The sequence below is a fragment of the Astatotilapia calliptera genome, chromosome 19 (genome assembly GCF_964374335.1).
Source record: "Astatotilapia calliptera chromosome 19, fAstCal68.1, whole genome shotgun sequence".
NCBI classification, from domain to species: Eukaryota; Metazoa; Chordata; class Actinopteri; order Cichliformes; family Cichlidae; genus Astatotilapia; species Astatotilapia calliptera.
In genome coordinates, this window is record NC_137440.1 from 8,407,314 (window position 1) to 8,419,805 (window position 12,492).

The 12,492-nt window shown below is 43.7% G+C and overlaps 1 protein-coding gene across 5 annotated transcripts in view; it reads right to left on the reverse strand.

The window, feature by feature from the left end:
- Window positions 1-12,492, reverse strand: part of rab11fip5a (RAB11 family interacting protein 5a (class I)) — a 31,170-nt gene that overhangs the window by 3,969 nt on the left and 14,709 nt on the right. The window contains exons 2-5 of one of the 5 annotated variants that reach the window (XM_026152043.2): window positions 10,076-10,587; window positions 9,028-9,613; window positions 1,922-3,868; window positions 387-531 (exon numbers count right to left, since the gene is read on the reverse strand). In XM_026152043.2, coding sequence (XP_026007828.2) covers window positions 387-531; window positions 1,922-3,868; window positions 9,028-9,613; window positions 10,076-10,587 — 3,190 coding nt within the window. Of the gene's footprint in view, window positions 1-386; window positions 532-1,921; window positions 4,358-9,027; window positions 9,614-10,075; window positions 10,588-12,492 lie in introns of all 5 variants that reach the window. The other 4 variants (XM_026152042.2, XM_026152040.2, XM_026152039.2 and 1 more) reach the window with 4 other exon arrangements.

Below are 12,492 nucleotides of genomic sequence, written 5' to 3' on the forward strand. Positions count from 1 at the left end.
TATTTTGTGGTCTAGACAACGTCACTGGTATAACTATATTAACAAATCCGTACTGGATAAGCACCCCCCTTTTTATCTCTTTATTTACTTAACATTACAAAAAGCTACTATGATCTTCACTACTTTAAATATCTCCTCAATAGGGCACTGAGTTTTTTGCTGTTATGTGTTTTTAAGGTAGTAGGACCTGGTTCTCTTATTTTGCACTGTGTTCATGGAATAACTTTCAGAGGACGCTAAAGCTGAATGCGTTTGTCTCGCTGGGAGAGCTCAGAACTCTTATAAAATCTTCTGTTACTACAAAGTACAATTCTTATAACGTAAGCCATTTTATTTTATGTTAGTAGTTTATTTCAATTTTTTTCGATTTTTTTCAAACACTGTACCTTCTTCCTTTCGCCCTCCTGCTCCGTCAGCTGGCTGCTCCTTCCGTGGTGGATGGTGGACTTTAGCTTCTCCAGGCCTGTGGCCAGCACTGACCGCTTCTCCTCAGCCTGCATGGCAGTGGGCAGGGGCTTCACTGGGTGGGGGCTGGATGTGACAAGACATACACACAGTCACACCACCACACTTGATACAACACCGCACTCTGACTCTTATATTTTATATGAAGTTTTTTTTCAGTTGAGGTTAGGTGAAAAACCCGGTTGCCATACTGGAGTTCCACAACTCTTGGATATATTTAACTTAAAAAAAAAGCCAACTATGCTTCAACAATATACATCAGGACTATTTCTGCATGTGAAATGATGATCGCAGCTACATTAATAATAACCCAGGATTCTACAATATAAGTGTAATACTGGATTCTAGCACTTCAGCCCCAAACATCTTCTTAATAAACTAATGCAAGAAACCCAATCAGTCCGTAGCTTAAAAAAAAGGACTCACATCAGCCACATGGTGGCTGTGAGGAGCTATAGGCTGACAATAGTGCATTTTACTACTGTAACGAACAGAGACAAGAAAACCGTCTTGCTGCTTTGTTACACTGATTTGCATGCAGGGCAACAAACAGCCAAAAACTAGCCCTCTATTTGAGTCAGCTTAAAGGATCTTCTGAAACTCTACAGTTGACCTGCATTCATAGGAAATCTGAGTCGACTTGCTGAACTTTCATGCTCTCAATCAGCAACAAATCTTTCTTTATTCCAGGTATTGCAGGTTAAGCTGTTATTTAAACGCAACAGATTGGCCTGTGGACCTCCAGGGTGACATCAGGTGCTTAAGGACTCCTTGCTTTAAGTGATTAAGACCAGAGGAGGTTAGACAGGTGTAAGATGTCTTATTAAAAGAAGTAATGGTGAAAATTGAAAAGACCTTAAAAACCGAGAGACTTAATTGCATGCACTGGTGCAATCAATCATGTAGAATTGTATTAAATATGTTATTACCCGGAGGTGGAAAGGAAATGCTACCAGTGACAAAACAACACCTTTTGTGTCTTGCAAAAAAAAGCCTGTTTTTTGCTTGAGATTTTGGCAAATGAGGATGGCTGTGTGAGAACTCTAGCTGGCCCTGTGGGGAAAGGGGAGGTATGTGAGTGTTTGTGTGCGTTGTGCGTGTGAGTGTGTGTATTCGAAAGGGAGTTGGAGGTGTGTGGTAGGAAATGGGGCAAAATAATAACTGCTAATTGGCCTGAGGCTTTTTTTCCCCTCCCGTTACCACAGCCAGGACACATGAAAGACACCTACAGAAGAGTTTTGTTAACACCAATGTTGTTGTGTGTGTGTTTTAACAAAGTGAAGCAAAAAGGGAAGATCACACCACAGGGATGAGACAGGATGTGCAGTTGGCGCAGAAGAAAAGCAGGCGGAAGCAGAGCGCCAGAAGGAGACCAAAGAGATGACAGGATAGAAATTTCTGCAAGTAGTCCTTCCTCTTCACCTCGTCACCAAGCACTGAGCATGTGCAACCTCACCTGTTCTGCTGACTGGCTGCCTGCTGCTGCTGCTGCTCTGCCTCCTGTTGCAGTGGCATTGGTGCTGTGGCTTGCGTTGAGCTGGGCGGTAACCTCGCTGAAGCGTTGGCAAAGGGAGAGAAGGCAGGAAGCGCTACAGGGGAGCAAATACTTTCAGGAGCAAGAGAAGGAGCAAAGGAAATCAGAGAGGGAAGGTCGGGGCCTGGCTGAGACGAGGTGGAACCCTGTACCCCGCCAGGATCACTACCAAAAGAGGGTAGGAGGAGCTCGTCGAAGGGAGTTGCCAGTGTGCCCTCAGACTGGGAGCGGTGTAGTGTAACATTCTGTGTAGGAGCGCATATCGAGGACGTAGCATCCGAGACCTCACCAGCACTCTTCAGATTACAGCTCATAAAAGAGTCCGGCTGTGCTGCAGGGAATGATTGCAAGTCTCCTATTGGGAAGGTTGGCTCAAGAGTCGTCGTCTTGTCCTGAGCAGCTTGGGGAGATGCTTCAGATTTGTCAGTTTCCCCGATTTCCCCATTAGATAACTTGGATGCATTTGTAGAATCCATTAAGCCCAACGCAGCATCTGCAGTTGTTTTAACATCCTTCAGCTGCATTGTCTCATTTGGCTCAGAGACGCTGGAACTTTTGGAGGAAGAGTGAGACACGCAGGTTTGGTAATCCTGTGAGTCAATACTGACATTCAGACTTTGGAGAAAGCTGCTGGAGCTCTGATCAGATATCCGTCTGTGCAACTGAGTGTCATCAAAGTCTTGGCTAGGACTGTTTGCAATCTGACTGATGTTGAGTAAATCACCAAGGCTGCTAAATGGCACATGAGAATTGGGGCTAACATCCTGGCCTGCTAAATGAGCCCTCTCAAAGGGTTCAACCAATGAAGCCTGCTTGACATCAGGGGAGGAGGTTGTGATGTGTAATGATGGTAGTGTGGAGGATCTTTCTTGATCTGGAGTTGCAGGATTCCTCACTTTTATATTATTGTCTTTAGAGCCATCATTTAAATCTTTAGAAAAATCCTCTATAGAGACCTTTAAATCATTTATGTTTCTTTCTTGCCCTACATTGTCCGACTGTGAAAAGATGATGGACTTTAATTGTGGTTTAGAGAGTTCAGGCAACAAGTCAGGGTATACAATATTAGAATTGTTACGTGTTTCAGCATCTGCACCATCAGTTCCTATCTCCTCTGTGATTGATGGATGTGGATGCCCAAGTACTGTGGGCTGTGGTGCCAAAGACCCTGCTGAACCACTCAAGTCTACCTTTCCGCTATCCTTAGGCTCAATAACAGTTTGCTGAACAACATCAACTAAAGATAGATCATTTGACCTGTAAGTAGTGTCATCTTCAGATTCTGAGCCCCTTTTATTTTTTACATCCGTTGACCCAAAGATGTTGCTTTCAGTGTCTTCAAATGAGGATGCAGAGACTTTATCAGAATAAGAGGAAACACATGACAGAAAATCCTCTTCTGCTGAACTGCCGAGACCTGAAGAACTAGGATCTGGAGAGCTGCTGCTGAGTTGTACAGACGGGGTGCGGCAAGGAGCTCGACTCATGTTCGTGTCGGGTATTTCACTGGTATCGCTGGTGTCCTGATTAGTTTCAGAGCAAGTGTTCAGTTTCAGAGAGTTAGTGGAAGTATTTAAAGTTACATCATTGTGCTCAAAACTTCTGTGTTCTGGGATTGTTTCAAGGAATTGTGGGAAAGTGTTATGGTAATGCATGTTAGTGTTGGTCACTTGGCTGGCTAGCTGATGATAATGCAGTGCATCAGTCACATTTGTGTTTCGATTGGCTTTATTATTGCAGTGTTCCAGCAGATGGTCGCTGGGTGGTTTTTGCTGCGTTTTGCAGCCTGTGGAGAGATCCTCAGGAGACTGCAGCCTGCCAGCTGCAAATGCTTCAAAGGATTCGTCCCACTCTGAATCCGGTTCCACACTGCTAACAGACATAAAAGGGTTGGATGACTTCTTGAGTAACGGTTTCTTTCCTTCCACGAGAGTTAGAGGAAGTCCTCTCATCCCAGCTTTCGTGACCTCTGTGCTGCTTGCATCAGCATCAGTGATGGATTCCTCGGCAGCTGAGTTGCCGTGGGTGAGGACAGAGTTAGAGTTACTCGGCTGTGGAAAGAGTTGAGCTATAGGGGGCCGGGAACTGGAAAGATAGGGCAGAGGAGGCGGTGTAGGTTTAAGTTGCTGAGTGGTTATCATGTCTTCATAGAAAGGGTTGTGCTGGATTAGAGAAAAGAAAGGGTTGGATTGTGATATAGGGGGTGGTGAGGTCGGTGAGTGGCAGAAAGGGTTAGTATGGTGCAGGTTTGGAACCATGGAGGTATGCTCTACAAGGGGACCCAGAGGGTGGTGACTAGGTGGAAGAGGTGGTAAGTGGGGATCAGTGCTGGGTTCTAATTTAGGTGAGACCACCAGGCTGTGAAAGGAAGGCACACAGTCCTCTTGATTAGTTTGGATCATTCACACAGAATAACCGCACGCTGAAGAGGGCTTTTCTGTCTCAAATCACGATTTAAAGAACATACTTGTACAGAGTGCTCACATGAATCAAATCAGTCGAAGCTGCAGTCCCCTTTATTCTTTAAAACCACTACTAATTAGTGTATAAACTGAAGTGGAAGAGTTTGCACACACAATTTGAAGCCAGCAACACACATCAAAAAGCTGCAGCAAAGCAAACATAATGCCAAAAAAAAAAAACATGAAAAAAAAAACAAAAAACCATGACTCACTTTAAAAATAGTATTCTAGAAGTAGAGTTGCAAAGAGGTTGGTAATCACAACCTCTAACAGTGCATGATAGCATTAAGAAATTGAGAGAATCATATTGGGAATGTCCAACTGCTGTAATCATCTACTATAAAAATCTATAAAAACCTTTAAAAAAGCATGTTTGTTACCGTATTTTCCGCACTATAAGGTGCACTTAAAATCCTTTAATTTTCTTAAAAATCGGCAGTGTGCCTTATAATCCGGTGCGCCTTATGTATGGTAAGCTACCAAGCCGCACCGCTTGATGGATTGTCGGAGCATTATGGCTACCATAGTCAGGGAGCCTCGCGGAGTAATCTGGGTCCAAAGATCCGTTTACTTCAGGTTCTATAGTCAAACAAACACTGAGGCACACCGAGAGTTAAAAACTGCCTAAATTCTTTCATCTTTAATAAAATGATCAGCGTTGCTGCTTTACCAGGTGTAACAATTAAGTTTAACATCCTGGCATCCATGAAAACAGGATTTATTAAATTTAACAGGGTTAGAAGTTAGCAGAATGTTAGCAGGAAGTTAGCTCACTCCTTTTGCTTACCTAAACATGATATACCATTTTCTGACTGAGAGATTTCTGGAAAAAAATGTAAACTATCACTCTGCTCTGCTATCACTTGCAACATAAATAAAGATAGAAAACTAAACAGCAGTGACGTTTGTAGGGTTACTGAAGTTGGGCTAGCTGGTATATAATGCTGTGCTACGTGATCGCTAGCGACACAGCTATTTTAGCATAACATAAACACTGGAGGATGAATGCTAACCTTTTTCCACTCGATAAAAGTTAGTGTGTTTTTGACAAATGCAATCGCATGGAAAGATGGTGTAAACGGACCAAACTTCAGTCAGGAGAACGACTGAGATAATCTATCCACAATACGAGGTTAGTCATTAATGTAAGATAAGATAACCTTTATTAGTCCCACACGTGGGAAATTTGTTTTGTTACAGCAGTGGACAGTGCAAAGTTACATAGCAAACATTATAAGGCGTTTAATGCGCCTTATAATCCGGTGTGCCTTATGGTCCGAAAAATACGGTAAGTAAGACCTTCAGTTCCAGGTACACTTCATTGAAGACTTTAATTGAAAAAGCTGAATTAAAAAACAGATATTACTTTTTAATTGTTGACATCAGTCATATGCATGCACGTGTCTTCACGTCTTCCATCCAAAACACTTTGCATCTAAAACATTAATGGCCGTCTCTTCTCTGTTTTCATTGGCCCTTCATGTAATAATTTGCGAGAAACGTTGACGCAGCTAGGCGTAGTCATTGCTTAGCGCTAACTGCACCAACTTGGCACCTTTCTCAACTCCAGTATCTAAAAGCATGTGGGTGCGTAGGCTGAGAAAATGTATAGTTACAGAGGCAGCAGAAAGGCCCTGTGTGTACTATGGTCCAGAATAGCTGACCCCTTACTTCTACGAGCAGGTGCTTATCTGGCCAATATTTTGTTTACACTCTGTGTATGAAAATATTACGACATCGACTTATTTTTTTCCCCCCCACCTTGGTTAAGTAAATTGATTTAAAAAATTTAAATCATGAGTTTTGGGAGACCTGAATGAAAGATTAATAATGTATTTACTACTATTTACCACCGACAGCAGTGCAGAAAGTGCAGTAAGGCCTGTGACACCCCCAAAATAAATTACCCACTTAAATACAGTGGGGCAAAAAAGTATTTAGTCAGCCACCGATTGTGCAAGTTCCCCCACTTAAAATGATGACAGAGGTCAGTAATTTGCACCAGAGGTACACTTCAACTGTGAGAGACAGAATGTGAAGAAAAAAAAAAATCCATGAATCCACATGGTAGGATTTGTAAAGAATTTATTCGTAAATTAGGGTGGAAAATAAGTATTTGGTCACCTCAAACAAGGAAAATCTCTGGCTCTCACAGACCTGTAACGTCTTCTGTAAGAAGCTTTTCTGTCCCCCACTCGTTACCTGTATGAATGGCACCTGTTTGAACTCATCATCTGTATAAAAGACACCTGTCCACAGCCTCAAACAGTCAGACTCCAAACTCCGCCATGGCCAAGACCAAAGAGCTTTCGAAGGACACCAGGAAAAGTATTGTAGACCTGCACCAGACTGGGAAGAGTGAATCTACAATAGGCAAGCAGCTTGGTGTGAAAAAATCAACTGTGGGAGCAATCATCAGAAAATGGAAGACATACAAGACCACTGATAATCTCCCTCGATCTGGGGCTCCACGCAAGATCTCATCCCGTGGGGTCAAAATGATCATGAGAACGGTGAGCAAAGATCCCAGAACCACACGGGGGGACCTGGTGAATGACCTGCAGAGAGCTGGGACCAAAGTAACAAAGGTCACCATCAGTAACACACTACAACGGCAGGGAATCAAATCCCGCAGTGCCAGACGTGTTCCGCTGCTGAAGCCAGTGCATGTCCAGGCCCGTCTGAAGTTTGCCAGAGAGCACATGGATGATACAGCAGAGGATTGGGAGAATGTCATGTGGTCAGATGAAACCAAAGTAGAACTTTTTGGTATAAACTCAACTCGTCGTGTTTGGAGGAAGAAGAATACTGAGTTGCATCCCAAGAACACCATACCTACTGTGAAGCATGGGGGTGGAAACATCATGCTATGGGGCTGTTTTTCTGCCAAGGGGACAGGACGACTGATCCGTGTTAAGGACAGAATGAATGGGGCCATGTATCGTGAGATTTTGAGCCAAAACCTCCTTCCATCAGTGAGAACTTTGAAGATGAAACGAGGCTGGGTCTTCCAACATGACAATGATCCAAAACACACCGCCCGGGCAACAAAGGAGTGGATCCGTAAGAAGCATTTGAAAGTCCTGGAGTGGCCTAGCCAGTCTCCAGACCTCAACCCCATAGAAAATCTGTGGCGGGAGTTGAAAGTCCGTGTTGCTCGGCGACAGCCCCAAAACATCACTGCTCTCGAGAAGATCTGCATGGAGGAATGGGCCAAAATACCAGCTACTGTGTGTGCAAACCTGGTAAAGACCTATAGTAAACGTTTGACCTCTGTTATTGCCAACAAAGGTTATGTTACAAAGTATTGAGTTGTATTTTTGTTATTGACCAAATACTTATTTTCCACCCTGATTTACGAATAAATTCTTTACAAATCCTACCATGTGGATTCATGGATTTTTTTTTTTTCACATTCTGTCTCTCACAGTTGAAGTGTACCTCTGGTGCAAATTACTGACCTCTGTCATCATTTTAAGTGGGGGAACTTGCACAATCGGTGGCTGACTAAATACTTTTTTGCCCCACTTGTGTTAGAAGTGGATATAAAATAAGACGAGGTTTTCTTCCCCCACTTTCTCCCTGCCCATAAACACACACACACAACCTGTAATAGAAGAATGATTTCTTTTTCCCAGCTCACATCATCATCTTTCCAATGAAATGAACATTATTACTGAAGCATATTACAGCGTGCACAAGGTTGAAAGTTGACAGAGCTAATTTCACAAGAGCAGCTCTCCTCCTCCATCTGCACTGCAGATACCTGCTGTAACCAGAGACTGAAACCAGGAGGGATATGTGCAAAGCTGGAAGCAATTTCTAGCTGTGATGCTGGTGCACAGGAAGTAAACATCTACGCCGTCATTTAACCCTCCTGAGAATGGGTTTAAGTTACGCTTTTGCTGCACTGTGAGCGTCATCGGTTTAAGCAAATAGTGGTAGACAACAGATATCGTGCAATGTCACGCCAAATGAGGTGCTCCACAGGAAATTGAGTGCTAATTTAGAGCCAGGAAGGAAGTCTGTTTCACTGCTACTCAAAACTGTTTGTCAAAACCTGTCACTGCTAGCCTCTGTCGTAGCTTGGTTGCCATGTCTGGTGGCAGTGGCCTGTACTCACTGGCTGTATCTGGCAACCTGCACTAGAGAGGCTAGAGAAAATTTTGTGCAGAGATTCATTTAGAAATTCATTTCAAGATCATTGATCTTGAAATAAAATGCACATTTAAAGATTTTATCTAGTAATACTAGGGTAACACCGCTATAACACTTTCTGTTACTCGAACACGCATTTGCATTCTGCTCTGCTGCCAAAATATCATCTTACACATCAAAAACATTCTTTGATGCCCTTATGATTGCTAAAGTAAGATAAAACGTATACGGGTCACATGCAATTACGCACCTCACTCTGTGAGTAATGATACTGGAAGTCTAAATGTGCAGGTACAAACTCTCAGCAGGCACTTTGTTTTTGGTTGCTTTTGACCTTCATTCAAATAATATTTGCACCAAAGGTTTAAACTGGTCGGACGTCTTCTCTGTGATCAGTGTGTATCTCACCTGGGTTTGCTCTGCGAGTCCTTTGATCCAAACCATCCCCTTTGTTTCTCGTCATTTGCAGCATGGGCCCGCTCGCACTCATCCTTGGGCTGACTCTGTCCCTTCCCCGCATGAGAGAAAAAGTTCCTCCTCTGCTTTTTCCCCTGGAGGTCCCCCGCCTCCACTGTGGAAGCAAAGGACCATGACGTGGCTTCTGTCGGAGCAGCCTGTCCCAGGCGCTCCTCGTTTTCACCCAGCATCGGGCCGCTTTTCTCCAGAGCCGCAGCTATGGCTGCTTTTTCCTCCTCGCCGGGCTTGTCAAAGGACCAGCGGCGCCCATCTCCCACACCACCTTTAGGGAGATCTATGGAGGCCTGCTGACTGAGGTTCTGTAGAGACACGGAGAGAGGCATAGACTTCTGCAACAGTCCCAGGCCTAAAGAACCTGCAGGTTTTCCTGAGCCTGGGGCCTGGGGCTGCACGTTGTAAGAATGGCTTCCGTTGATGCAAACAGTGGGCTGAGGCACTGCAATGGTGATCTCACCGGCCTCATCACCAAACTCGCATTTGAGAGACGAAGACTTGGGCGACGTGTTTGCTGTGTGCTCTGCAAATCGTGGCGAGGAGGAGGGAATGGAAGAAAATTGAGAACAGAGGAAAACATATGACTTTACTCGATTAAACTTCAGCTGGTAAAGCCTTCTTGACATTTTCCTGACAATGTCTTTCAAAACAGAGCTGATCAGTGTTTCTGGCAGACAAAGGTGTCAATGAAAATTTACCCACGATTGCAGAATCTTTTCTACAAACTGTGCTTCGTAGTGCAGCTTTTTAAACCCTGCTCTCAGTGTAGATGAGATTTCAGGGAGCACAACTATCAAGAAATAGAACTTCCACATGTATAACTTTAACTTAAAGTCTGTGACATTTACAGAATAACCTCGAAAACTCTTGCTAACAAATATTTCTGTTCCTTTGGTTGAAACACAACAGCTAACAAATCCATGTTCTAGACATTATCATACAAGAAGAATATTTCACTTTGATACTAAAGTGACAACAAGCTCACCTGGGCTGTTATCTGCTGTCAGGTTGCTGCTGTTACTGGGCGAGTTAGAGAGATCGGACACCACCACGCTGATACCGGCCGTGGGACTGAGGCTCCCACCCCGTGACGATGACTCGCTGCTCTCCGAGCCCAGGGACGTGCTGGACCGAGTGTCGGACGATTTTCGCAACTTTCCCCTCAAAAAGAAAGTTCTCATCTTGCTCCTCCGGACCTCGCCCCCTTCGTCGTCCTCATAATCCTCCTCTCCGCCTCCGTCGCTAGGAAGTCTTTGGCGCATGCGGTACAAAGAGCCATACCCACTCGGCAGGACGGCCGAAGAGGAGTCCTCGTCGCTGGATCTCCTCTTGCCTTTCATGCGCTCCTTCAGCTTGCCGAAGGTGGAGGCGCTTTTATCTTTGATGACAAGGTCGTACATGCTAGCTGTCAGGTTGTCGCGGGTGAACTGGATGGTGACTTGAATGTCTCCCCGTTCCTTCTCCTTCTTCCCAGTCTTCGAGTTGAGCCTGTACCACCTGCAACAGAAAAGAATCCATTTGCATGATTAACACACAAACACTATCACTCTCCAGTGAAAAGGCGTGTGAAAAGAAGTGAAAAGAAGCTGTATTATAGCATATTCAAATGTGCTGCTTTTCACTAGTTCATATCATCTTAAAGTATGTGTGTTCTGACTATCAGCAAAGGCTTATTTTTTATAGCTTCATGTTATTTGATACTTAAACCGGGCTTCTGTGCGTGCCCGGAAAAGAGCTGCAGAGTGCGAGGAACTATTTTGTGCACCTGTGGTTCCAGGTGCTCGTCACGGATCTGACAGCTGACCAAATCCAGAACAACCTCCTGAGAAAATATATTATGCATCATATTGAAAAATGCACAGGTGCATCTTTTTCCGCTGTCAATAAAAATCCAAACACAGAGCTGAAATGTTCTGGTGTTGATTACTCTTCTTACTATAGTAACAACAACTCAAAGTGCTTTTGTGACGAATCACATTAACAATTAGTTCGCCGCTGCGTGCAGCCATGAAGCAGTGTGAATGACTGTATTGTGATCATGAATGGGGCTAATCTGTCCTCGCACAGGGTAACAGGGTGTGCGAGTGTCTGCGACCTACTAATACCAAACAGCTGTGCGTCCTGACATACCACAATACCCTGCGGGAGGCCCCTTGTTTTTGTTGTCAGGGCCGGTGAGCAAGAACAATGAAGTAAAACAATGCTCACTTCTGATGTAACACTCAGCACCCCACATGAATATGAAGGCCTTAAAAGTGTGTGGAACGGTGCCACCAAGTTCACTGCACTGTGACTCATAGGAAAGTCTCATCTGATCTGTAGTGACTGGTTTAAAAAAAATTAAATGAGTGAGAAAAATCCCCCAGTTAGCATAAATATGCTGCCAACGGGAAGTTGTCAGCTCTGTCAGGAAGACAAACAAACAGGCCTCAAACGGGTATCTGCTTATAGATTTTTCACTTCCTGTGCTACTGGGTGGCCACATTATTATAAACCTCACACCTCCACCGCATCGTCTCTTTATTCATATGTGCATTACGAAGCTGAGGGGCAAATACGTAACCAAAGTGAACATTCACCATTGTTCTGAGAAAGAGTACAGACATCCATAGATATAAAGCAGGGTATCCACACTATATTCAAGGTACATTTGGAGAGACAAAAATACTTTCTTTGTCAAGTAAACAACTATTTTTATATCTTTTGAAATATTCAGACAACTTAAGCTGGTGTTGTGATATAGTATATAAATTTGAGCCTTTTTAAACGAAATATTTCCTGCAATGAATTCTTCAATACAGTTTATCTGAGACGTTAAATAACGGTCATTAACTAAATCAAGTGTGCTTACATGTAATTTTCTGATTGCATTAAGTGGTTGTGAAACTTCTTATTGCACAAATGACAAAACAGGATGTTAATAAGGTTGTCGAAATTGCTTCATGATCAACTACAAATGTTCTGTTGAGTAAACAAGAAAATCTAAATGTCGTGCACTGGAAACTCAAACGTGCAACTGAGGAAAGTTACAAGAACAGAGGTTTAAGAATCAAAGGCAAAACATGAAAGCTCCAACATGAAAGAAAACGGGGACTACCCCACTCGTGTATGAGAAAGGAACCTCACACATTCGCCTTCTTAGAAACCAGAAAGCTTTTTATTTCTCCCCCACGGGATCCCTTCCTTTTTTCTCTAAACCTCCACTGTGACTCTGCAGAAACACTGAAGTTGAAAATTAACACGGGTGTTGCTGCATTGTTGCAACATTGTGGCACAGGTTTAGCATGTTGTCATGCTAACATCATGTACAGGGAGTGCAGAATTATTAGGCAAATGAGTATTTTGTCCACATCATCCTCTTCATGCATGTTGTCTTACTCCAAGCTGTATAGGCTCGAAAGC